Source organism: Bufo bufo, chromosome 2 (genome assembly GCF_905171765.1).
Source record: "Bufo bufo chromosome 2, aBufBuf1.1, whole genome shotgun sequence".
NCBI lineage: Eukaryota > Metazoa > Chordata > Amphibia > Anura > Bufonidae > Bufo > Bufo bufo.
In genome coordinates this window covers 445,845,351-445,870,452 of record NC_053390.1, presented here as the reverse complement: position 1 = coordinate 445,870,452, position 25,102 = coordinate 445,845,351, and the positions used below count along the sequence as shown (strand labels likewise).

Genomic DNA, 25,102 nt, shown 5'->3' with positions numbered 1-25,102 from the left:
GGCAAATTACTATGGGGTGATTATTACGTGGGGGCAGTGTGGGGGAAATTACTATATGGGGGCGTTGCTATTGGGGAAGCACTGTAGGGGCAATTCTTTTATTTCTGGGGACACTATACAGGGATTATTACCTGGAGCACAATATAGGGTGGTATTATTACTGGGGGCACATTATAGAAATCTAAAGTGTCTGTGTTACAAACTCTGTAGAGATGAGATGCGGCTGAAAGAATTTGCCATGGCGGTCTAACGGAGGAGAAGAGGAAAGAGAAGGTCTACATGACAGGAGATGTAAGAGGTATGTGGTGCTGTATTCTCCTCCATGTCTTTTTTATTATAATTATATGTATTTTAACCACCTCCGGACCGCTGTACGCACAGACGCGTCCTGGAGGTGGTTGATTCATTCCTCCTGGACGCGCCGGCGCGTCCTCTCGCGAGACGCGAGATTTCCTGTGAACGCGCGCACACAGGCGCGCGCGCTCACAGGAACGGAAGGTAAGAGAGTTGATCTCCAGCCTGCCAGCGGCGATCGTTCGCTGGCAGGCTGGAGATGTGTTTTTTTTAACCCCTAACAGGTATATTAGACGCTGTTTTGATAACAGCGTCTAATATACCTGCTACCTGGTCCTCTGGTGGTCCCATTTGTTTGGATCGACCACCAGAGGACACAGGTAGCTCAGTAAAGTCCCACCAAGCACCACTACACTACACTACACCCCCCCCCGTCACTTATTAACCCCTTATTAGCCCCTGATCACCCCTAATCACCCCTGATCACCCCATATAGACTCCCTGATCACCCCCCTGTCATTGATTACCCCCCTGTCATTGATCAACCCCCTGTAAAGCTCCATTCAGATGTCCGCATGATTTTTACGGATCCACTGATAGATGGATCGGATCCGCAAAACGCATCCGGACGTCTGAATGAAGCCTTACAGGGGCGTGATCAATGACTGTGGTTATCACCCCATATAGACTCCCTGATCACCCCCCTGTCATTGATCACCCCCCTGTCATTGATTACCCCCCTGTAAAGCTCCATTCAGACGTCCGCATGATTTTTACGGATCCACTGATAGATGGATCGGATCCGCAAAACGCATCCGGACGTCTGAATGAAGCCTTACAGGGGCATGATCAATGACTGTGGTGATCACCCCATATAGACTCCCTGATCACCCCCCTGTAAAGCTCCATTCAGATGTCCGCATGATTTTTACGGATCCACTGATAGATGGATCGGATCCGCAAAACGCATCCGGACGTCTGAATGAAGCCTTACAGGGGCATGATCAATGACTGTGGTTATCACCCCATATAGACTCCCTGATCACCCCCCTGTCATTGATTACCCCCCTGTCATTGATTACCCCCCTGTAAAGCTCCATTCAGACGTCCGCATGATTTTTACGGATCCACTGATAGATGGATCGGATCCGCAAAACGCATCCGGACGTCTGAATGAAGCCTTACAGGGGCATGATCAATGACTGTGGTGATCACCCCATATAGACTCCCTGATCACCCCCCTGTCATTGATTACCCCCCTGTCATTGATCACCCCCCTGTAAAGCTCCATTCAGACGTCCGCATGATTTTTACGGATCCACTGATAGATGGATCGGATCCGCAAAACGCATCCGGACGTCTGAATGAAGCCTTACAGGGGCATGATCAATGACTGTGGTTATCACCCCATATAGACTCCCTGATCACCCCCCTGTCATTGATTACCCCCCTGTAAAGCTCCATTCAGACGTCCGCATGATTTTTACGGATCCACTGATAGATGGATCGGATCCGCAAAACGCATCCGGACGTCTGAATGAAGCCTTACAGGGGCATGATCAATGACTGTGGTGATCACCCCATATAGACTCCCTGATCACCCCCCTGTCATTGATTACCCCCCTGTCATTGATCACCCCCCTGTAAAGCTCCATTCAGACGTCCGCATGATTTTTACGGATGCACTGATAGATGGATCGGATCCGCAAAACGCATCCGGACGTCTGAATGAAGCCTTACAGGGGCGTGATCAATGACTGTGGTGATCACCCCATATAGACTCCCTGATCACCCCCCTGTCATTGATTACCCCCCTGTCAAGCTCCATTCAGATGTCCGCATGATTTTTACGGATGCACTGATAGATGGATCGGATCCGCAAAACGCATACGGACGTCTGAATGAAGCCTTACACGGGCGTGATCAATGACTGTGGTTATCACCCCATATAGACTCCCTGATCACCCCCCTGTCATTGATCACCCCCCTGTCATTGATCACCCCCCTGTCATTGATCACCCCCCCTGTCATTGATCACCCCCCCTGTCATTGATCACCCCCCCTGTCATTGATCACCCCCCTGTAAGGCTCCATTCAGACATTTTTTTGGCCCAAGTTAGCGGAATTATTATTTTTTTATTCTTACAAAGTCTCATATTCCACTAACTTGTGTCAAAAAATAAAATATCACATGAACTCACCATACCCCTCACGGAAACCAAATGCGTAAAATTTTTTAGACATTTATATTCCAGACTTCTTCTCACGCTTTAGGGCCCCTAGAATGCCAGGGCAGTATAAATACCCCACATGTGACCCCATTTCGGAAAGAAGACACCCCCAGGTATTCCGTGAGGGGCATATTGAGTCCATGAAAGATTGAAATTTTTGTCCCAAGTTAGCGGAACAGGAGACTTTGTGAGAAAAAAATTAAAAATATCAATTTCCGCTAACTTGTGCCAAAAAAAAAAAAATTTCTATGAACTCGCCATGCCCCTCATTGAATACCTTGGGGTGTCTTCTTTCCAAAATGGGGTCACATGTGGGGTATTTATACTGCCCTGGCATTCTAGGGGCCCCAAAGCGTGAGAAGAAGTCTGGTATCCATATGTCTAAAAATGCCCTCCTAAAAGGAATTTGGGCACCTTTGCGCATCTAGGCTTCAAAAAAGTGTCACACATCTGGTATCGCCGTACTCAGGAGAAGTTGGGGAATGTGTTTTGGGGTGTCATTTTACATATACCCATGCTGGGTGAGAGAAATATCTTGGTCAAATGCCAACTTTGTATAAAAAAATGGGAAAAGTTGTCTTTTGCCAAGATATTTCTCTCACCCAGCATCGGGATATGTAAAATGACACCCCAAAACACATTCCCCAACTTCTCCTGAATACGGCGATACCACATGTGTGACACTTTTTTGCAGCCTAGGTGGGCAAAGGGGCCCATATTCCAAAGAGCACCTTTAGGATTTCACAGGTCATTTACCTACTTACCACACATTAGGGCCCCTGGAAAATGCCAGGGCAGTATAACTACTCCACAAGTGACCCCATTTTGGAAAGAAGACACCCCAAGGTATTCCTTGAGGGGCATGGCGAGTTCCTAGAATTTTTTATTTTTTGTCACAAGTTAGTGGAAAATGCTGATTTTTTTTAAATTTTTTTTAAATTTTTTTTTTTCATACAAAGTCTCATATTCCACTAACTTGTGACAAACAATAAAAACTTCCATGAACTCACTATGCCCATCAACGAATACCTTGGGGTCTCTTCTTTCCAAAATGGGGTCACTTGTGGGGTAGTTATACTGCCCTGGCATTCTAGGGGCCCAAATGTGTGGTAAGGAGTTTGAAATCAAATTCTGTAAAAAATGACCTGTGAAATCCGAAAGGTGCTCTTTGGAATATGGGCCCCTTTGCCCACCTAGGCTGCAAAAAAGTGTCACACATCTGGTATCCCCGTACTCAGGAGAAGGTGGGGAATGTGTTTTGGGGTGTCATTTTACATATACCCCTGCTGGGTGAGAGAAATATCTTGGCAAAAGACAACTTTTCCCATTTTTTTATACAAAGTTGGCATTTGACCAAGATATTTATCTCACCCAGCATGGGTATATGTAAAAAGACACCCCAAAACACATTCCTCAACTTCTCCTGAGTACGGCGATACCAGATGTGTGACACTTTTTTGCAGCCTAGGTGGGCAAAGGGGCCCATATTCCAAAGAGCACCTTTCGGATTTCACAGGTCATTTTTTACAGAATTTGATTTCAAACTCCTTACCACACATTCGGGCCCCTAGAATGCCAGGGCAGTATAACTACCCCACAAGTGACCCCATTTTGGAAAGAAGAGACCCCAAGGTATTCGCTGATGGGCATAGTGAGTTCATGGAAGTTTTTATTTTTTGTCACAAGTTAGTGGAATATGAGACTTTGTATGAAAAAAATAAAAAATAAAATAATCATCATTTTCCACTAACTTGTGACAAAAAATAAAAAATTCTAGGAACTTGCCATGCCCCTCACGGAATACCTTGGGGTGTCTTCTTTCCAAAATGGGGTCACTTGTGGGGTAGTTATACTGCCCTGGCATTCTAGGGGCCCGAATGTGTGGTAAGGAGTTTGAAATCAAATTCTGTAAAAAATGACCTGTGAAATCCTAAAGGTGCTCTTTGGAATATGGGCCCCTTTTGCCCACCTAGGCTGCAAAAAAGTGTCACACATCTGGTATCGCCGTACTCAGGAGAAGGTGGGGAATGTGTTTTGGGGTGTCATTTTACATATACCCATGCTGGGTGAGAGAAATATCTTGGCAAAAGACAACTTTTCCCATTTTTTTTATACAAAGTTGGCATTTGACCAAGATATTTATCTCACCCAGCATGGGTATATGTAAAAAGACACCCCAAAACACATTCCTCAACTTCTCCTGAATACAGAGATACCAGATGTGTGACACTTTTTGCAGCCTAGGTGGGCAAAGGGGCCCATATTCCAAAGAGCACCTTTCGGATTTCACAGGTCATTTTTTACAGAATTTGATTTCAAACTCCTTACCACGCATTTGGGCCCCTAGAATGCCAGGTCAGTATAACTACCCCACAAGTGACCCCATTTTGGAAAGAAGAGACCCCAAGGTATTTCGTGATGGGCATAGTGAGTTCATAGAAGTTTTTATTTTTTGTCACAAGTTAGTGGAATATGAGACTTTGTAAGAAAAAAAAAAAAAGAAAAAATCATCATTTTCCGCTAACTTGTGACAAAAAATAAAAAGTTCTATGAACTCACTATGCCCATCAGCGAATACCTTAGGGTGTGTACTTTCCGAAATGGGGTCATTTGTGGGGTGTTTGTACTGTCTGGGCATTGTAGAACCTCAGGAAACATGACAGGTGCTCAGAAAGTCAGAGCTGCTTCAAAAAGCGGAAATTCACATTTTTGTACCATAGTTTGTAAACGCTATAACTTTTACCCAAACCATTTTTTTTTTACCCAAACATTTTTTTTTTATCAAAGACATGTAGAACTATAAATTTAGAGCAAAATTTCTATATGGATCTCGTTTTTTTTGCAAAATTTTACAACTGAAAGTGAAAAATGTCATTTTTTTGCAAAAAAATCGTTAAATTTCGATTAATAACAAAAAAAGTAAAAATGTCAGCAGCAATGAAATACCACCAAATGAAAGCTCTATTAGTGAGAAGAAAAGGAGGTAAAATTCATTTGGGTGGTAAGTTGCATGACCGAGCAATAAACGGTGAAAGTAGTGTAGTGCAGAATTGTAAAAAAGGGCCTGGTCTTTAGGGGGGTATAAACCTGTGGTCCTTAAGTGGTTAATATCAAAGCTGAATATTTTTGTAAGTAGTTTTTAGTTTGTTTTTAGTTTTAGCTATTTTAGGGGGATATCTGTGTGTGCAGGTGACTATTACTGTGCATAATTATTAGGCAACTTAACAAAAAAGAAATATATACCCATTTCAATTATTTATTTTTACCAGTGAAACCAATATAACATCTCAACATTCACAAATATACATTTCTGACATTCAAAAACAAAACAAAAACAAATCAGTGACCAATATAGCCACCTTTCTTTGCAAGGACACTCAAAAGCCTGCCATCCATGGATTCTGTCAGTGTTTTGATCTGTTCACCATCAACATTGCGTGCAGCAGCAACCACAGCCTCCCAGACACTGTTCAGAGAGGTGTACTGTTTCCCTCCTTGTAAATCTCACATTTGATGATGGACCACAGGTTCTCAATGGGGTTCAGATCAGGTGAACAAGGAGGCCATGTCATTAGATTTTCGTGTTTTATACCCTTTCTTGCCAGCCACGCTGTGGAGTACTTGGACGCGTGTGATGGAGCATTGTCCTGCATGAAAATCATGTTTTTCTTGAAGGATGCAGACTTCTTCCTGTACCACTGCTTGAAGAAGGTGTCTTCCAGAAACTGGCAGTAGGACTGGGAGTTGAGCTTGACTCCATCCTCAACCCGAAAAGGCCCCACAAGCTCATCTTTGATGATACCAGCCCAAACCAGTACTCCACCTCCACCTTGCTGGCGTCTGAGTCGAACTGGAGCTCTCTGCCCTTTACCAATCCAGCCACGGGCCCATCCATCTGGCCCATCAAGACTCACTCTCATTTCATCAGTCCATAAAACCTTAGAAAAATCAGTCTTGAGATATTTCTTGGCCCAGTCTTGACGTTTCAGCTTGTGTGTCTTGTTCAGTGGTGGTCGTCTTTCAGCCTTTCTTACCTTGGCCATGTCTCTGAGTATTGCACACCTTGTGCTTTTGGGCACTCCAGTGATGTTGCAGCTCTGAAATATGGCCAAACTGGTGGCAAGTGGCATCTTGGCAGCTGCACGCTTGACTTTTCTCAGTTCATGGGCAGTTATTTTGCGCCTTGGTTTTTCCACACGCTTCTTGCGACCCTGTTGACTATTTTGAATGAAACGCTTGATTGTTCGATGATCACGCTTCAGAAGCTTTGCAATTTTAAGAGTGCTGCATCCCTCTGCAAGATATCTCACTATTTTTGACTTTTCTGAGCCTGTCAAGTCCTTCTTTTGACCCATTTTGCCAAAGGAAAGGAAGTTGCCTAATAATTATGCACACCTAATATAGGGTGTTGATGTCATTAGACCACACCCCTTCTCATTACAGAGATGCACATCACCTAATATGCTTAATTGGTAGTAGGCTTTCGAGCCTATACAGCTTGGAGTAAGACAACATGCATAAAGAGGATGATGTGGTCAAAATACTCATTTGCCTAATAATTCTGCACGCAGTGTAGAGTGAACGGGTGAGGACCCCAAACTTTATATAAGGTATATATACCCACAATCCAATACAAATCAATTACAATCAGTGGTTAGGCGTGACTCCAGTCAAGTCACGTGATCATTAACTATATAAACACATGACATAAGTGTATGGTAAAAATTCACATGTTGCGAGCATGCAAACATTTCATAAGTGATCATAATGATATCAAAACTAATATATAAAGGTAGATCTCTGTGCATCCATTACTTTTGAATAGAGTATATATCTCTCTCTTTTCAATATATGATTATCCATAATAAACACTGTGCAGAAAGTGTTAAGTGCAGAAAGGGTTAAAAACATCAATTACTGTTACAGCTGTACCTTATCATAAGTTAAAAACAACAGGATGGAGCTCACCACACTTGGAACCGGCCGGCATTGGCGTCCCCTCGCCAACAATGCGCATGCGCCGAGCCAGACGTCAGTGGCCACGCCCCCCCCGGTACAGCCGCGCTCACTCGTGACCGCTCCATGGACCGCAGCGTCGTCCCCTGGAGCGCACCGCAAGAGAAACAGCCGTGAGGGGAGGGAGGCCAGGACATGTGACTCAGCGTCAGACGCACAGCACACGGGGGTGTGTTTTAGTGACCATGGTGATGTAAACAATAAGGAGACATGCGGGCATACGCACTGTCACCAGGACGCATATGTGTGCACACAATCTAAATAGCGGTGCACCTGCAGGTACATATAGCTGGCCCAACGGGTAGGCAATCAGACTCTGCTGACACGTCAGCATGTCTCCTTATTGTTTACATCACCATGGTCACTAAAACACACCCCCGTGTGCTGTGCGTCTGACGCTGAGTCACATGTCCTGGCCTCCCTCCCCTCACGGCTGTTTCTCTTGCGGTGCGCTCCAGGGGACGACGCTGCGGTCCATGGAGCGGTCACGAGTGAGCGCGGCTGTGCCGGGGGGCGTGGCCACTGACGTCTGGCTCGGCGCATGCGCATTGTTGGCGAGGGGACGCCAATGCCGGCCGGTTCCAAGTGTCTAAGTGTGGTGAGCTCCGTCCTGTTGTTTTTAACTTATGATAAGGTACAGCTGTAACAGTAATTGATGTTTTTAACCCTTTATGCACTTAACACTTTCTGCACAGTGTTTATTATGGATAATCATATATTGAAAAGAGAGAGATATATACTCTATTCAAAAGTAATGGATACACAGAGATCTACCTTTTATATATTAGTTTTGATATCATTATGATCACTTATGAAATGTTTGTATGCTCACAACATGTGAATTTTTACCATACACTTATGTCATGTGTTTATATAGTTAATAATCACGTGACTTGACTGGAGTCACGCCTAACCACTGATTGTAATTGATTTGTATTGGATTGTGGGTATATATACCTTGCCATATGCATTGTTATGTAGCTTGAGAAAGGCCTCATTGAGCAGGCCGAAACGTTGCTTGAATAAAGTTTGGGGTCCTCACCCGTTCACTCTATACTGGAAGTGCTGCCTCGTCATTCGTTTGAGATATATATATTCACATTCTGTTAATTTTCCAATCACATCTGCTGGATATTTGTACCCTGTATCTACTACTCTTTCAGTAAAATAATATTTTCTGACATCGTTTCTGATCTTTCATCAAAATGCAAGCACTCTGTGCATACATTTTTTTCTCATTAAAGGGGTTTTCCGAATGTTTCATACTAATAACCTATCCTCAGGATAGGTCATTAGTATACAATCGGTGGGGGTCCACGCCAGGCGATCAGCTGTTTGGGGAGACCGCAGGGCTCTCAAGCACAGTCCATTGTACAGCGGCTGCGCTTGGTATCGCAGCTCAGCCCCATTCACTTCTATGGGGCTGAGCTGCTCCTAGGCCATGTGACTAGGAGGTCCCAGGAGTCGGACCCCCACCGATCAGATACTGATAACCTATCCTGAAATAGGTCATCAGTACAAAACACAGTTTTCCAAAACTTAAAATCGGTATCTGATGGGTGGGGGGGCCGACACCTGGAACCCCGCCGATCAACTGTTTGAGAAGACCCTCTTGCAGCTTTCCCTAGGCTGAATGACGGCGTGGCGCTGAGCTACGATACCAAGCACTGCCGCTATACAATGTACGGTGCTGTGCTTGGTGACCTGAGAGAAGGCAGCAGCGCTCACAGGAGCCTTGTCAAAACAACTGATTGGTGGGGGTCCCGGGTGTCGGACCCCCACTGATCACATACTGATGACCTATCCAAGAGGATAGGTCATCAGTATTTAAACCTCGGAAAACCATTTAAAGGCTTCCTTTGCACATAGTTTCTATGGATAGATTTCTTTTTTTTCAGTTATTTATTATGTGCGTTTTATGTGAAAACGCATGAAAAAAGGGCTGATCTAAAAAATGCTGTGACAGGGAAGAAATAATAAAAACTGGTGTAAAGGAAAACTGGCTTAGTTGACCATGGCAACCACTCAGATTCTACCTTTCATTTTCCAGAGGAGCTCTGGTTGCTATGGGCAACTCAGTTTAGTTTTTTCAACCAGTTTGATAAGTCTCCCCCACAGTTAGTAGTATGATATAGATAGATTTTATATATATATATATATATATATATATATATATATATATATATATAGGCTTACATCTAACTGCAGCTTTTTTTTTTCTAACCTTAATTTACAAAATGTACTAATTCATTTTAAAAGGACACTCGGATCAGGTGAATATGAAGTCCCTCTGGATTATTTATTTTAATTTATTTCACTAAATGTCCTAATGAAATATAAAACAAGCAATATCTTATGTACATCCAACGTCAATTAATTGTTAACACTAAAAATATTGGCAGGTGTATTTTCTGAAATAAAATACATTATCCAGGGGGGCATGATCTTCAATTGATCAGGACACTCTTTTGGCAAATAATTTTTAACCATAGAAACCTAAGGAATGTTATATTTGTGTGGTCTCCTGGGATATATCAGATGAATTCCAGGTAACTTCCACATTGCTTAGTCTCCAGAAGACCACTAGCTGTCACTGAATTCTATTCAGTGCATATGCTCTAAAATTTTTCAATGGAAGCATTCAATTTCCGTATTAAAGGGAACCTGTCATGTGGATATTTGATTATAATCTAACTAATTATATACAATCATTAACTACTAAATAGTGCCTTAGATGTATTCACTTACTGGTGTGACAGATGGTTACCTCATAATATACACACAAAGATGCCGCATGCTAATGAGCTGATTTGAGTCCAGCGTATATTTAATTCAGAGCTATAGCCACTCCCCTGCCCACCTGCTGCTGATTCATATGGAAAATAACTGTCAATCAGCAGCAGGTGGGCGGGGAGAGTCAGGAGCTCATGAATATTCAGGACTCATCATTATCAGCTGGAGCTTTTCAATACAAGATGTTGGCAGATTGACTGGGTCAATTAAAGAAAGTGACCCAGCATTTTGCTAAGAGAATCAGTCACTCATTTATGTTGCCCTTAGTTAGGACACCATAAAACTGGTGACAGGTTCCCTTTAAATATGGTGTACACAACCTCCTATGGGACCATACTAATACTATACCTCTGCTGTTGATTTTACACAATGGCAGATAATACAGATTACACTGTAGAAGACGCCACCGTCCAATGCATGCTGTATTTTCAAGAAGAATACAATGCCAAGGAGACGTCGCACAGATGAGCACTGCTGTGTGAATGAAGCTTAAAGGAAAGAAGGTGTTTAAAGTAATCTTACCTATTCTGTCCAGTCTGTCTATGGCGACAGTCTCAAATGCACGCCTCATCATGGGATATTCTTCCAGAACCTCATTGAAATGATCCACGGAAAGAGAATATAAACGGCAATATGTGTCTGCTCGGACACTAGCTGTGCGCCGTCCTCGCGTCAGCAAGCAAATTTCTGCAAAACACAAAACTTGATGAACAAGTCTCCTGAACAACTGGACTGAATAGGGTCAATTTATTAAAGCTTCTATGTCCCTCCTCATTTTGCAAAAAGTGGTGCACTTGACACCTTTCTAAACAGTGGGAGGGGTGAGGCCTCTGTGGCTCGATAGATTTAACATTATTTATACTGAAAACTGGCTATATTATGGTGCATGGACATCTGAAGATGTGCTACAGTTATGAAACCCTTCCCGAACACTCCATGTAAATATACATCAGCGATGCAGGATGAGTTTACAGAGGGGGCTCGCTAGTTGAGCTTGCTTAATGCCTGGCAGGTGCCAGCTGTGTGATACAGCTGACACCCAGCCACAATGACAAGAATGGAGCTAACTCTAAGCCCGGTCATTTGACCTCCTCAGATGCCTTCTTTAATAGTGACCATAGCATCTGGGAGGTTAGTCAGAGGGATTGGGCTCCTCTGACCTTTAATCGGCATTCCTGCAGCACATTTGTGGGGTGCTGATTGCTTGCTATGGAAAACTAAGGCCTTGTGAAAGCTCCCTGGACTGCCATAGTACACTGCCTTATTATGCCCTGCATGCAGCAGGGCTTAATAGGAAGCCTGTCCAAATCCCATAGATTGCAATAGTATACTACTGCAGTCTACGGTATAACCGATCGAATAATTGCATGTTGAAGTAACCTAGAAGAATAAAAAAACAAAAACAAATGAAAACTAAAACGGTTTTTAAAAAATAAAAATAATTTCAAACTCAAATCACCCCTTTTCCAATTTTACATAACAAAATAAATAAATAAATCATAATTGGTTTTGACACATCTTGAAAGGTCCAAACCATTTAAATAAAAGTTTTTATCCTGCTTGGTGAATGCCTTAACAACAAAAAAAAAAAATTCTGAAATTTCTTTTTTTTGGTCACCTTGCCCCCTGAAAAAAAAAAGGTCAAACAGTCATATGCATACTAAATTGTTACAAATAAGAACTACAGTTCATCCTGCAAAAAAACAAACCCTCAAACAGCTGTGTAGATGGAAATATAAAAATGTTATGGATGTCAGAATATGGTGATGCAAAAGAAAGTCTGATTTCATTTTATTTTGTAGTTTAAACATAAAAATTATAGAAATTTGGTAACTGGGCTAACCTGCAGAATCTGACCGTTGTCATTTTTAGATGGCTGTAAAAACTAAATTTTCAATTTCACCCCACAAAGAATTTATTCCCATTTTTCATTACAAGATATGGAAATTTACACGGGGCCATTAAAAAGTACATCTTGCTTTACAGAAACCAAGCCCTTTATATGGCTAAGTCAACAGAAAAGTAAAGTTATGGCACTTGGAAGGCCGAGCGGAAAAAGTCAAAGTGCAAAAACAAAAATTGGCCAGTTCCTGAAAGGGTTCAGATATGTGCACACTACACGCCAACCTTATTCAACCCCATAGTGTTAGTATCTATTCCTGTAATGACTTTTACACCCTAACCTACTTCTGAGCACTGTACATAGCAGGTGACATATTCCATTTTTATTTGTTATATATTCCCACAGAGACTCCTGGGCTGCAGTTTCTCACAAAAATCCCAGTTTACACAGTCATTTCATTGTCAGAGGTGGAGAGAGAAAGAGAAACAAGGCCAGAGAGCGCTGCACAGGGAATGCCCACTGTGCTCAGAGCTCTGCAGCTTCACGTTTAGGCTGGTCATGAAAACAGTAGAAGCAGTAAAGAAAATCAGCCAACAACAAACTCACAACGTACAGAGATACATATGTAAAAAAAAAAAAAAAAAAAAAACTTTTTCCATGATGAAGATGTCTTTAAGACAATGTAGTATAACAGCTGAGTCATCATGGTTTATCTACTGAAGAATGATCCAGGAGCTGGAAATTACCAAAGCCGTGTTTGCATCTGCAGCAAGAGAATCAGTCTGCCTGATCCAGCACAAATGCATTTATGTCGCAAAGCGGCTGGATCACTGCTGGATCCCATTATAATCACTAGCATTGATCTGCTGACTCCAGCAATGTCGGATCCGGTGAACGCCGGCAGCCTGACGGAAACGTTCATCAGAGATGTAAACGTGGCACGAGTAGTCTGGAGTAACAGAAACTTTAGAAATGATAAAATATTGAATAAATAATAATAAAGGGAAGTTTCATGACAGAACTGGTCTTGCTCGCATGGTGTTCCCATATCTGGAAATGGTTTAAAGAGGTCACTATTCAGGAAGACAGCTAGATAGGATCAGTGAAGGTTTACACTACATTAAGATGAAGTAGACATTAAAGTTTTTTTGGGAGATTTTTAAACTGATAATCTATCCTCTGCATAGGTCTGACACCCGGGATCCCCCGCCAATCAGCAGTGCCGCAGCCTTCTCTTGGCTCACCAAGCACAGCACCATACATTGTATAGCGGCTGAGCTTGGTATCGCAGCTCAGAGCAGCACCTAAGCCATGTGACCAATGAATGTGACATCACATAGCCTAGGGAAAGCTGAGAGACGGCCGCAGCTCTACTGTGAGCACCGGTGCATTCTCAAACAGCTGATCGGCGGGGGTCCCCAGTGTCGGACCCTAACCGATCATATACTGATGACCTATCCATAGGAAAGGAAAAATCTCGGAAAACCCCTTTAAGTACACCAGTCAAGATGTAATTAAGTTGTGGTGTAGGTCTTCGACTTTATATGAAGACATCAATTAAATGAAAACATGTGAATAACACCATTGTAATTACTTAGTCTTTCTGACTCACTAATGGATAACGTCTTAGCTGTGTCGTTCCCTAATCAGCAGACCAATAGTGTTTTAGCCACTGCTTAGAAACAACAGATGCAGCCCGTGGGTGACGACACTAGATATGTCACTGTCACTCAGAGAAGGGTTGGAGAAGCGTATACACAATTAGACATGTTGTAGATCACTTAGGCTGGGTTCACACGGGAGAGATTTTCCGCGTGGGTGCAATGCGTGAGGTGAACGCATTGCACCCGCACTGAATCCGGACCCATTAATTTCTATGGGGCTGTTCACATGAGCGGTGATTTTCACGCATCACTTGTGCATTGCGTGAAAATCGCAGATTGCTTTATATTGTGCGTTTTTCACGCAACGCAGGCCCCATAGAAGTGAATGGGGCTGCGTGAAAATTGCAAGCATCCGCAAGCAAGTGCGGATGCGGTGCGATTTTCACGCATGGTTGCTAAGATAAAAGTCTATTCACTGTATTATTTTCCCTTATTACATGGTTATAAGGGAAAATAATAGCATTCTTAATACAGAATGCTTAGTAGAAGGTCAATTGAGGGTTAAAAAAAATAATAAAATGGACTCACCTCCTCCTCTTGATCGCGTAGTTGCCGATCTTTTCTTACTTCTTTAATCATGAGCTGCCGGCTAAAGGACCTGTGGTGACATCACATCATATGGTCCATCACCGTGGTGATGGACCATGTGATGAGCTCAGTGACGTCACCACAGGTCCTTTGACAGGTCCTGAAGAAAGAACAGGAGACAGGCAGCTACGCGATCAATTGGAGGAGGTGAGTTAATTTATTTATTTTTAACCTTCAATTGACCTTCTACTATGCATTCTGTATTAAAGAATGCTATTATTTTCCCTTATAACCATGTTATAAGGGCAAATAACTACATCTACACAACCTTGAACCCAAACCCGAACTTCAGTGAAGAAGTTCCGGTGTGGGTACCACATTCAGTTTTTTATCACGCGCGTGCAAAACGCATTGCACCCGTGCGATAAAAACTGAACGGAACGCAATCGCAGTCAAAACTGACTGCAATTGCGTACCTACTCGCGCGGGTTTGCCGCAATGCATCGGGACGCATCCTGAGCCAAAACGTGACGCCCGTGTGAACCCAGCCTAAAGGGGTTATGCCGCGATTGATGTAAAAAAAAAAAGAAAATCATATGGTATATGACAATCTCCTTCTAACAAAGCTAAAACCAACAGTGTACCTCACATGTATCCAGATATCTCATCGGTCATCATTGCGCCAATTGTTCTGCTAGATTTATATCAGTCTGGCAGCTTCAGGGGGTGTCCTTTCTGCTGCAGCTCTTTCCCTGTACCTGCCACAGCTTATAACAGAAGAAATGGCTGGGGGCAGTTGAAGATTTAGGGCAGACACACAAACTAGTTCAGTGTGAGAAACTCGCTGCATGTGGCAATGTGATTTCCCGTTCTAACGTCTGCTCCTCTGACAGGATCACACAGCATTATAGTGATTTATAATACTGTGTGTCTTTGTGAGACCTGGAATTAAATGAATAACACTGACAACATCCTGTCAATATAATTCAACTGATTACATATCTCACAGGGACACACAGCTGTATAATGCCGTGCGATCCTGTCAGCGGAGCAGAGGTCAGAACGGGAAATCACATTGCCACATGCAGCGAGTTTCTCACACTGGACTCGCTTGTGTGTCTGCCCTAAATCTTCAACTGCCCCCAGCCATTTCTTCTGTTATAAGCTGTCAGGTACAGGGAAACGGCTTTCTCACTTTCACCTCGCTAGTGTGTGCCTGCCCTTAAACTGAGCATGTGCAACCACCTCAGTGAGGTGGACAAAGAAATAAGGAAAAGAACAAACAGCAGGTGGCGCTATACAAATACATTTTATTGAATAACTCAGTGACTATACTAAATATTTTAATTACATGCAATTACAAAAGTATTCAGATCCAGGTGCTGGTTTAACCGCCTCTGGACCGCCTAACGCAGGATCGCGTTCCGGAGGCGGCAGCCTGGCGCAGAGTCACGCATATAAGCGTCATCTCGCGAGCCGCGAGATTTCCTGTGAACGCGCGCACACAGGCGCGCGCGTTCACAGGATCGGAAGGTAAGAGAGTGGATCTCCAGCCTGCCAGCGACGATCGTTCGCTGGCAGGCTGGAGATGCGATTTTTTTAACCCCTAACAGGTATATTATCAAAACAGCGTCTAACAGCGTCTAATAAACCTGCTACCTGGTCCTCTGGTGGTCCCTTTTGCTTGGATCGACCACCAGAGGACACAGGTAGCTCAGTAAAGTAGCACCAAACACCACTACACTACACTACACCCCCCCCTGTCACTTATTAACCCCTTATGAACCACTGATCACCCCATATAGACTCCCTGATCACCCCCCTGTCATTGATCACTCCCCTGTAAGGCTCCATTCAGACGTCCGCATGATTTTTACGGATCCACTGATACATGGATCGGATCCGTAAAAATCATGCGGACGTCTGAATGGAGCCTTACAGGGGGGTGATCAATGACGGGGGTGATCACCCCATATAGACTCCCTGATCACCCCCTTTCATTGATCACTCCACTGTAAGGCTCCATTCAGACGTCCGCATGATTTTTACGGATCCACTGATACATGGATCGGATCCGTAAAAATCATGCGGACGTTTGAATGGAGCCTTACAGGGGGGTGATCAATGACGGGGGTGATCACCCCCCATATAGACTCCCTGATCACCCCCATCATTGATCACTCCCCTGTAAGGCTCCATTCAGACGTCCGCATGATTTTTATGGATCCACTGATACATGGATCGGATCCGTAAAAGCATGCGGACGTCTGAATGGAGCCTTACAGGGGGGTGATCAATGACGGGGGTGATCACCCCATATAGACTCCCTGATCACCCCCGTCATTGATCACTCCCCTGTAAGGCTCCATTCAGACGTCCGCATGATTTTTATGGATCCACTGATACATGGATCGGATCCGTAAAAATCATGCGGACGTCTGAATGGAGCCTTACAGGGGGGTGATCAATGACGGGGGTGATCACCCCCCATATAGCCTCCCTGATCACCCCCGTCATTGATCACTCCCCTGTAAGGCTCCATTCAGACGTCCGCATGATTTTTACGGATCCACTGATACATGGATCGGATCCGCAAAACACATACGGACATCTGAATGGAGCCTTATAGGTGGGTGATCAATGACAGGGGGGTGATCACCCCATATAGACTCCCTGATCACCCCCCTGTCATTTATCACCCCCCTGTAAGGCTCCATTCAGACAATTTTTTGGCCCAAGTTAGCGGAAATATATATTTTTTTTCTTACAAAGTCTCATATTCCACTAACTTGTGTCAAAAAATAAAATCTCACATGCACTCACCATACCCCTCACGAAATCCAAATGCGCAAAATTTTTAGACATTTATATTCCAGACTTCTTCTCACGCTTTAGGGCCCCTAGAATGCCAGGGCAGTATAAATACCCCACATGTGACCCCATTTCGGAAAGAAGACACCCCCAGGTATTCTGTGAGGGGCATATTGAGTCCATGAAAGATTGAAATTTTCGTCCCAAGTTAGCGGAAAGGGAGACTTTGTGAGAAGAGAAAAAAAAAAACAATTTCCGCTAACTTGTGCCAAAAAAAAAAAAAATTCTATGAACTCGCCATGCCCCTCATTAAATACCTTGGGGTGTCTTCTTTCCAAAATGGGGTCACATGTGGGGTATTTATACTGCCCTGGCATTTTAGGGGCCCTAAAGCGTGAGAAGAAGTCTGGGATCCAAATGTCTAAAAATGCCCTCATAAAAGGAATGTGGGCCCCTTTGCGCATCTAGGCTGCAAAAAAGTGTCACACATCTGGTATCGCCGTACTCAGGAGAAGTTGGGCAATGTGTTTTGGGGTGTCATTTTACATATACCCATGCTGGGCGAGATAAATATCTTGGTCAAATGCCAACTTTGTATAAAAAATTGGAAAAGTTGTCTTTTGCCGAGATATTTCTCTCACCCAGCATGAGTATATGTAAAAAGACACCCCAAAACACATTGCCCAACTTCTCCTGAATACGGCGATACCACATGTGTGACACTTTTTTGCAGCCTAGGTGGGCAAAGGGGCCCACATTCCAAAGAGCACCTTTCGGATTTCACCAGCCATTTTTTACAGATTTTGATTTCAAACTACTTACCACACATTTGGGCCCCTAGAATGCCACGGCAGTATAACTACCCCACAAGTGACCCCATTTTGGAAAGAAGACACCCCAAGGTATTCGCTGATGGGCATAGTGAGTTCATAGAAGTTTTTATTTTTTGTCACAAATTAGTGGAATATGAGACTTTGTAAGAAAAAAAGAAAAAAATAAAATCATCATTTTCCGCTAACTTGTGACAAAAAATTTAAAATTCTAGGAACTCTCCATGCCCCTCACGGAATACCTTGGGGTGTCTTCTTTCCAAAATGGGGTCACTTGTGGGGTAGTTATACTGCCCTGGCATTCTAGGGGCCCAAATGTGTGGTAAGTAGTTTGAAATCAAAATGTGTAAAAAATGGCCGGTGAAATCCAAAAGGTGCTCTTTGGAATGTGGGCCCCTTTGCCCACCTAGACTGCAAATAAGTGTCACACATCTGGTATCTCCGTACTCAGGAGAAGTTGGGCAATGTGTTTTGGGGTGTCATTTTACATATACCCATGCTGGGTGAGAGAAATATCTTGGCAAAAGACAACTTTTCCCATTTTTTGATACAAAGTTGGCATTTGACCAAGATATTTATCTCACCCAGCATGGGTATATGTAAAATGACACCCCAAAACACATTGCCCAACTTCTCCTGAGTACGGAGATACCAGATGTGTGACACTTTTTTGCAGCCTAGGTGGGCAAAGGGGCCCACATTCCAAAGAGCACCTTTCGGATTTCACCGGTCATTTTTTACACATTTTGATTTCAAACTACTTACCACACATTTAGGCCCCTAGAATGCCAGGGCAGTATAACTACCCCACAAGTGACCCCATTTTGGAAAGAAGACACCCCAAGGTATTCGCTGATGGGCATAGTGAGTTCATAGAAGTTTTTATTTTTTGTCACAAGTTAGTGAAATATGAGACTTTGTAAGAAAATAAATTAAAAATCATCATTTTCCACTAACTTGTGACAAAAAATAAAAAGTTCTATGAACTCACTATGCCCATCAGCGAAAACCTTAGGGTGTCTACTTTCCGAAATGGGGTCATTTGTGGGGTGTTTGTACTGTCTGGGCATTGTAGAACCTCAGGAAACATGACAGGTGCTCAGAAAGTCAGAGCTGCTTCAAAAAGCGGAAATTCACATTTTTGTACCATAGATTGTAAACGCTATAACTTTTACCCAAACCATTTTTTTTTTACCCAAACATTTTTTTTTTATCAAAGACATGTGGAACAATAAATTTAGAGAAAAATTTATATATGGATGTCGTTTTTTTTTTGCAAAATTTTACAACTGAAAGTGAAAAATGTCATTTTTTTTTGCAAAAAAATCGTTAAATTTCGATTAATAACAAAAAAAGTAAAAATGTCAGCAGCAATGAAATACCACCAAATGAAAGCTCTATTAGTGAGAAGAAAAGGAGGTAAAATTCATTGGGTGGTAAGTTGCATGACCGAGCAATAAACCGTGAAAGTAGTGTAGGTCAGAAGTGTAAAAAGTGGCCTGGTCTTTCAGGGTGTTTAAGGGGCTGGTTAAAGTGTAGAATATGTTTCATGGCATAACCCATTTAAGGCACATTCAGGCAAGCAATCAATGTTCATGTTTCTGTGCTGTACAGACAGCACCCGAACTTAACTTGACCATCGGTCCATGCAGAGAGAATCGCAGTATGCACTACTTTGATCCAAAACTTTAAAAAGCTGCCATTTTTTAGGGACCGGAAAATAAAAAAAACACAAACTTATTAAGTGTACATTCAGGTGAGCGATGTAAAACTATTACATCGCTCACCTGAATGTACACTTAATAAGTTTGTGTTTTTTTTATTTTATAGCTAGTGTTTTTTTTATGGAACAGAGACAGGAGAGGACGGGCCATAGACCCTAGAGGGAAATCTCCCGGTGAGCTGATGCCCAGGGGGCCGCCCATGCCCTCCTCATGAATGCCAGACAGGTACATTAATTAATGTAGCCGCATCAGGCACTTATGCACCTGGCCAGCACCCGCAGGCTCCCTCCTATATTCAACTGTATTGCCGTCCTCAGGATGATAATACAGTTTCATACTGTGGTGAGGGCAGCAGTATTTTGTGCTGCGCTGTGGTATTTGGTTCTGCTGGGGCGGTATTTTGTCCTGCACTATAGTATTGCTAGCCCCTCCTACTTATGTTGTCTCTGCCTACATGTGTTGGCCATCCTATTTGTGTTGCCCCATCTTCTGTCAATTTGGCCCTACCTACAACATGGGCCACTTTAAGTTCCTAGTCCACCCTTAAACTGAGGGATAGATCAGTTGGGGGCATTATGTAAGGCTTCATTCACACGCCCGTGGAACACGGTCCGTGAGCAACAGCGTCATTGGTTGCTATGACGCCATGCGCTTTGTGCCGCCGCCGCAGTACAGTAATATAGATCATACAAGTGTATTACTGTACTGCGGCGGCGCAAAGCGCACAGCATCATAGCGACCAACACTGTGTGCTCCTGCACTAAGCAGGATGCCAGTCCGGCATCTCACGGACGTGTGAATAAAGCCTAAACCTGCTGGAGTTTTTTATAGATTTCAGCACAACACTATTTGTTCAAGTGAAGAAACGTGCACTCTATCTTACCTCCAAAGTAAGAGCCGTCCGAGAGCTTGACCTCCTTATTGCCTTTGGTAAGCACGCTAACCACACCATGTTGGATGAAGTACATCTTCTTGCCAATGGTTCCCTCACGAATGATGTAGTCGGTAGGTTGAAAGACCTCAAATTTCAGCTTGGTAAGCATTGCAGTGACAAAGCAGGGGTCTGCATTGGCAAACAGAGGCATAGATGCGACCAGCTTCCTACAATTAAAATTGACGATCTCCTGGCATAGGGATGGAAGCCAAAGCAAGAAGGAGATTAACAAGATGTAGATATACATAGCATAGATGTTGTTATGCAGAAATATTTATTTTCAAAGGTCAACATTTTCCATTTGATAATTTCACTAATTAAAGGGGTTTTCGAGATTTATATAAAAAAGTGCCAGGATGGATTAATAATCCTTACTAATCCTTACTGATACCCCGCCATTACCACTGCATGTCGATCCCGGACCAGGGCTTGTAGAGCAGTGCAGACCGAAGGGTTGAGTAACGCTTCTTTATTATTTTTATCGCTTCTGGCCTTTGACATTTTTACATTATCTCTGAGCTCCATTTTTATTACTTTTTTATTGAAAATGTTCTACCGTTCTGCTCTCCCTGGCTGGCTGTGGTTTCGTCTAACACTGCAACCATGGCTAAGCCCACACATGGCTTGCACCCATCTCCCAGTAGCGTGTAGGGAATATAATGGTTTGTAGTGGCTCACCCGACTATTTCATATGGAGTGGGTGCCCCAACTGATATAGACACACCCCGTCTATAGAGAAAGATCAATGTCAAATATAGAGTAGTTGTGCACACCTCATTTGGAAGAATACAACTGACGTATAGAACAAAGGTAATTACACTTTTATTCCAATAACTATATGGCAGTATCCAATGTTCAAGGAATCTCAGAGATATTCAAGGGCGAATAAACCTATGAATATCTCAGATGGTCCCCAAATGGTTATAGACCTCTGACCGTTCAAAGAAAATAAATATTATAAATTAAAATAGTATTAGAAATATGTAGAGTAAAAATCTGTAGAATAAAAAAATCTAGCAATTCTCTTCAAATGGGTATAATCATTAATCAGAATTCATCAATATAGTGATCGAAAGTTCATCCACAATTCGGCCAAGTGAGAGCAGTAAATGATATCCACAATGGGACCACAAATAAAAACACAACGTGAGGTGTATAATAAAACGTGAATGTATAGAAGAAAATATACAAAAGTAAATCCACCTGAATATTATAATAAATTCATCAAATTAATCCAACTATAAAGAATCAAAATAGAATCATTCATTTAGGTATAGGATGTTTCCACCTATATATGAGAAGTTCCACCTGTAGAGTAGGGGGAAAGAAGAGGGAGGATTCCACCTCTATATAATAGAAAACTGTGTGTGAAGATTCTTCCAATGATTACTCCATCCATAGCGGAATTGCAATGGTTAAAATGTAACAAAAGATAAAAAAGTTCATCCACTATGAAAAACGGCACTGTCTATTGCAATAGATGGATTTGAATGTTTCCAATTGTAAGTGATCGGGCTAAGAGGCATGGTAAGGACTACTCACAGTTTGATGACTCGACTGGAGCACAGCCTGGCAGTCTCGCAGTACAGCGGAGAGTCAGCCAGTATACTACGTGTCTGCCACAGGTGATATTCTTGGAGTCCCGGTATTTAGAGCAATAAGTTGGTACTGTTCGTGCCTGTGGCCGCGGCGTCCCACGTGCCTACAGCGCTGACGGTGTTTTAATCTTCCGGTGTCTCTTTCTAATCTGGAGTAGTAGTCAGAGTTGCAGGGTCCAAGTGCTCATAGTATCGGATACCGCTTGAATAATAAAAGTTAGAGCGCTCTAACAAAACCTCGATAGTGATGAATAGCGTCTGGTTGGGGGTCCTCACCATACGCGTTTCAGATATCTCAGTCTCCTTCCTCAGTGGCCACTATCATCTGCGGCAGACACGTAGTATACTGGCCGACCCTCCGCTGTACTGCGATACTGCCAGTTTGTGGTCCAGTCGAGACATCGAGCTGTGAGTAAGGGCACTATCTTCTATCTAGCCCGATCATTTATATAATTGCAGGAACCGCTGAAAGTTGCAACAATCACTAATGTATCCAATATACACTGCTCAAAAAAATAAAGGGAACACAAAAATAACACATCCTAGATCTGAGTTAATTAAATATTCTTCTGAAATACTTTGTTCTTTAGGCTACTTTCATACCTGCGTTCGGGTGTCCGCTCGTGAGCTCCGTTTGAAGGGGCTCACAAGCGGCCCTGAACGCAGCCGTCCAGCCCTGATGCATTCTCAGTGGAGGCGGATCCACTGAGAATGCATCCGCCTGCCAGCGCTCAGCCTCCGCTCCGCTCAGTGAGCGGACACCTGAACGCTGCTTGCAGCGTTCGGGTGTCCGCCTGGCCGTGCGGAGGCGAGCGGATCCGTCCAGACTTACAATGTAAGTCAATGGGGACGGATCCGTTTGAAGATGACACTATATGGCTCAATCTTCAAACGGATCCGCCCCCATTGACTTTCAATGTAAAGTCTGGATGGATCCGCTCAGGCTACTTTCACACTTAGAAATTTTTCTAAGTTATAATGCAGACGGATCCGTTCTGAACGGATGCAAACGTCTGCATTATCGGAGCGGATCCGTCTGATGAAACATCAGACGGACCCGCTCCGAACGCTAGTGTGAAAGTAGCCTTACATAGTTGAATGTGCTGACAACAAAAATAAAAAAAATGGAAATCAAATTTTTCAACCCATGGAGGTCTGGATTTGGAGTCGCACTCAAAATTAAAGTGGAAAAACACACTACAGGCTGATCCAACTTTGATGTAATGTCCTTAAAACAAGTCAAAATGAGGCTCAGTAGTGTGTGTGGCCTCCACGTGCCTGTATGACCTCCCTACAACGCCTGTGCATGCTCCTGATGAGGTGGCGGACGGTCTCCTGAGGGATCTCCTCCCAGACCTGGACTAAAGCATCTGCCAACTCCTGGACAGTCTGTGGTGCAACGTGACGGTGGATAGAGAGAGACATGATGTCCCAGATGTGCTCAATTGGATTCAGGTCTGGGGAACGGGCGGGCCAGTCCATAGCATCAATGCCTTTGTCTTGCAGGAACTGCTGACACACTCCAGCCACATGAGGTCTAGCATTGTCTTTCATTAGGAGGAACCCAGGGCCAACCGCACCAGCATATGGTCTCACAAGGGGTCTGAGGATCTCATCTCGGTACCTAATGGCAGTCAGGCTACCTCTGGCGAGCACATGGAGGGCTGTGCGGCCCTCCAAAGAAATGCCACCCCACACCATTACTGAACCAATGCCAAACCGGTCATGCTGGAGGATGTTGCAGGCAGCAGAACGTTCTCCACGGCGTCTCCAGACTCTGTCACGTCTGTCACATGTGCTCAGTGTGAACCTGCTTTCATCTGTGAAGAGCACAGGGCGCCAGTGGTGAATTTGGCAATCTTGGTGTTCTCTGGCAAATACCAAACGTCCTGCACGGTGTTGGGCTGTAAGCACAACCCCCACCTGTGGATGTCGGGCCCTCATATCACCCTCATGGAGTCTGTTTCTGACCATTTGAGCAGACACATGCACATTTGTGGCCTGCTGGAGGTCATTTTGCAGGGCTCTGGCAGTGCTCCTCCTGTTCCTCCTGGCACAAAGGCGGAGGTAGCGGTCCTGCTGCTGGGTTATTGCCCTCCTACGGCCTCCTCCACGTCTCCTGATGTACTGGCCTGTCTCCTGGTAGCGCCTCCATGCTCTGGACACTACGCTGACAGACACAGCAAACCTTTTTGCCACAGCTCGCATTGATGTGCCATCCTGGATAAGCTGCACTACCTGAGCCACTTGTGTGGGTTGTAGACTCCGTCTCATGCTACCACTAGAGTGAAAGCACCGCCAGCATTCAAAAGTGACCAAAACATCAGCCAGGAAGCATAGGAACTGAGAAGTGGTCTGTGGTCACCACCTGCAGAACCACTCCTTTATTGGGGGTGTCTTGCTAATTGCCTATAATTTCCACCTGTTGTCTATCCCATTTGCACAACAGCATGTGAAATTGATTGTCACTCAGTGTTGCTTCCTAAGTGGACAGTTTGATTTCACAGAAGTGATTGACTTGGAGTTACATTGTGTTGTTTAAGTGTTCCCTTTATTTTTTTGAGCAGTGTATGATACCTCATTTCAACACTGAAGGGACACATTGTCACGTAATTGGAAACATTCAAATCCATCTATTGCAATAGACAGTGCCGTTTTTCATAGTGGATGAACTTTTTTTTATCTTTTGTTACATTTTAACCATTGCAATTCCGCTGTGGATGGAGTAATCATTGGAAGAATCTTCACACACAGTTTTCTATTATATAGAGGTGGAATCCTCCCTCTTCTTTCCCCCTACTCTACAGGTGGAACTTCTCATATATAGGTGGAAACA

At 43.6% G+C, this 25,102-nt stretch overlaps 1 protein-coding gene across 1 annotated transcript in view; it reads right to left on the bottom strand.

Moving 5' to 3' along the window:
• Positions 1 to 25,102, bottom strand: part of HCN2 (hyperpolarization activated cyclic nucleotide gated potassium and sodium channel 2) — a 132,062-nt gene that overhangs the window by 4,481 nt on the left and 102,479 nt on the right. Inside the window, exons 6-7 of the mRNA XM_040417516.1 lie at positions 20,618 to 20,858; positions 10,857 to 11,021 (exon numbers count right to left, since the gene is read on the bottom strand). Coding sequence (XP_040273450.1) covers positions 10,857 to 11,021; positions 20,618 to 20,858 — 406 coding nt within the window. The remainder of the gene's footprint in view (positions 1 to 10,856; positions 11,022 to 20,617; positions 20,859 to 25,102) is intronic.